Source organism: Cricetulus griseus, chromosome 6 (assembly GCF_003668045.3).
Source record: "Cricetulus griseus strain 17A/GY chromosome 6, alternate assembly CriGri-PICRH-1.0, whole genome shotgun sequence".
NCBI lineage: Eukaryota > Metazoa > Chordata > Mammalia > Rodentia > Cricetidae > Cricetulus > Cricetulus griseus.
Window position 1 is genome coordinate 15,303,477 of NC_048599.1, and position 2,523 is coordinate 15,305,999.

Here is a 2,523-nt window from a genome sequence, read left to right on the forward strand (position 1 = left end):
ATGAGGGACTGGCTCCCAAATCCCTAATCTTAAAGCACTGCTTTGTGTTTGGGGTTGTTGTAGAAACCATCAAACTAATTCATTGAGTTATTAACCTCTGTCATACACAGATTTTTCACATATTCAATAGTTCATAGGGAAATAATCATGATTTCCCAACTTCCCAAGAAATATCCCATGGCTTAATGTTTCAACCAACTACATGTTTCTGGTTGAGGGGTGGGGACTGTATTTGTTCATGACCTGTGACTATTTTTAAGTATGACAAATTCACTAGATAAGTTTTTATTTAGGATTTCTTACATCAATTTAAAGCAGGTTTACAATGTAGCTTCCTTCCATGGGTAACATCTTTTTCCATATTTGAGCATCCTAAAGTTGTAGGGAATAATAGACTTTTTAAAACTAAGTCTTCTGGGCCAGAGTAGCATTTTAAGATATTGGCAGGTTAAACCAACTAAAAAGAAAATTTCTTTAAAGTGAAATCTACAGGTCACCAATGTCACAGCAACCCAAAGAGGAAAGACAGCAGCACAAATTACAGCTAAAAGATGTATAGTCAGGAGATGGCTCAGTGGTTAAGAGGTCATACTGCTCTTGCAGAGGACCTGGACTTGATTCCAAGCATACAGAAAGGATAGTTTCCAACCACCTACACTGCTAACTCCTGGAGGATGTAGAGACCTCTGCCTGCCTCCCTGGGCACCTGCACTTGCGTGCCCATACACACACACCTAGCCACTCAATTAGAAAGAAAAAATAAATATTTTTGAAAAGATAGTTTTGCTTCCACATTAGGCTCTAAGTCTTTTGGATGTAGCTACAAAGCTGTTTTGTTATTTGTTTGTCACAGTCCAGAATGACCTCAATTAGAATTAGATTTCTGTTTTTTTAACTTCATCAACAACTGAAGCTTTTACACATTCATGAAGACATTTTAAAAAAAGAAAATTAAGAAATAAAATGTTAGTTAATCTTGTGTTCCACGTAAATAGACATTTTTGATAACTCTAATATTGTATCACTAGGCTGTTCTCCTCCCTAGATTTTGTGATGTCATGGGTAGTGTTTAAATGTTGATGTGTGGAAAGTAAACTTTCAAATGCACCCTCAATGAAGGCTTCTGGGAGAGATGGGGTTCTGATTTCTCTACATTTCCAGTAAGAAGAAAGGGTTGGCCAGTCTTATGTAATAAGTATACATTTATGTTTTTTTTAATGTATGAGCACTCTGTCAGCATGTACATTGGCAAGCCAAATGGCATCAGATCCCATTATAAATGGTTGTGAGCTACCATGTGGTTGCTGAGAATTGAACTTAGGACCTCTGGAGGAGCACCCAGTGCTCTAAACCATGGAACCATTGTTCCAAGGGTTGGTCGGTCTTGATGCCTAGTCTAGAAAAAATATTTTACTCTCACTGACTCCTAGTGTCCCGCATGAAGCAGACCCCATGAAAAGGTCAGCCTCGTGATACCCTATGAAAAGGACAGCCCACCCAGGCCCTAGAACATTATATCAGGGTGTTAACTCTGCTGTCCTACTCTGTGAACCACAGGTCCTTCTGATGGCAGTCCCCCCACGAAGCTGGCATAAACATCCTTGGCCTTCATGTTCACCTGCACGGCTTTCTTGGGAGATGAAGCCACTTAGCCTCTCTCTACTCACAGTGACCATCCTTCTTTGCTGTGACATGACTCAGCCTACATTCAGAAAGGGGATGTGTAAGACACAGTGCTCCTGGGTCTGCTTGGACAGGAAAGCTTTCCTTGGGGTTGTCTGTGGGACCACTTGGCACTGATGCCTGAAGCATGGTTCTCAGTTCATAGGTGCTCAAGACTCACTTTGTGGTATTTTTCTGCAGCTGTAGACAAACCAGGGTATTGCCCAGAGTTTCATCTTTCCTGCCCTTTTACCCTCCTTCCCATATGCTGGAGGGATAGAAGCTGCAGAGGAGCTAAAAAGTGTTGCTTCTTCTACTGTCAGATGCGCTGTGTGGAACCATGGCACACTTTGGATTAGGTGAGCAGCCGCAGACATGCTATTCTTTGTTGTTTTTTTAGACATGCTATTCTTGATGCTCCTCCTGGAACCCTTGTGTCGAGTCCCTTGCCTTGAAGGGAGCTGCAAACTATCTGTACCTCTAGACAGTGTGTCACTCAGGGCATCTGAATGAATTAGGATTGTCCAGAGATTGCCCCCATCCTCAGAAAATGTGTCATCATTACATGGGTAGGCGTCACTCTTTCCTGCATACTAAGGACAAATGAATAAGATTATCCCAAAGCTCCTCAACCACCGCTGAATGTTTCTTTATGCTCATTTTCAGTTGCCCCTTTTCATATCTTCTAGCATTTCCCACTACATCTTAAATTATGAAGGGATTATGAAATTTGAATTTCCTACCTGACTGGCATAGAACCACTCAGCCCCTAGTTCCCTGACAGTATATCTCAGTGTTCTTGGAAAGAAAGCACACAGTAAGATTCAGGGCACGGTGACCAGGTGACCCAGAATCATGTGC

The 2,523-nt window shown here is 41.8% G+C and overlaps 1 protein-coding gene across 1 annotated transcript; it reads left to right on the plus strand.

Moving 5' to 3' along the window:
- The first annotated feature begins 1,638 nt into the window (after positions 1 to 1,638).
- Wfdc12 (WAP four-disulfide core domain 12) lies at positions 1,639 to 2,021 on the plus strand. The gene is made up of 2 exons (XM_027423253.1): positions 1,639 to 1,723; positions 1,864 to 2,021. The coding sequence occupies exons 1-2, from the start codon at positions 1,639 to 1,641 to the stop codon at positions 2,019 to 2,021; spliced, it is 243 nt and encodes an 80-aa protein (XP_027279054.1).
- Positions 2,022 to 2,523: the final 502 nt, after the last annotated feature.

Coding starts and splice junctions, on each gene's coding strand:
- Wfdc12 (XM_027423253.1), top strand. CDS start 1,639: ATGAAGCCACTTAGCCTCTCTCTACTCACAGTGACCATCCTTCTTTGC. Junction 1,724..1,863: donor TACATTCAGAAAGGGGATGT/GTAAGACACAGT, acceptor ATTTTTCTGCAG/CTGTAGACAAACCAGGGTAT.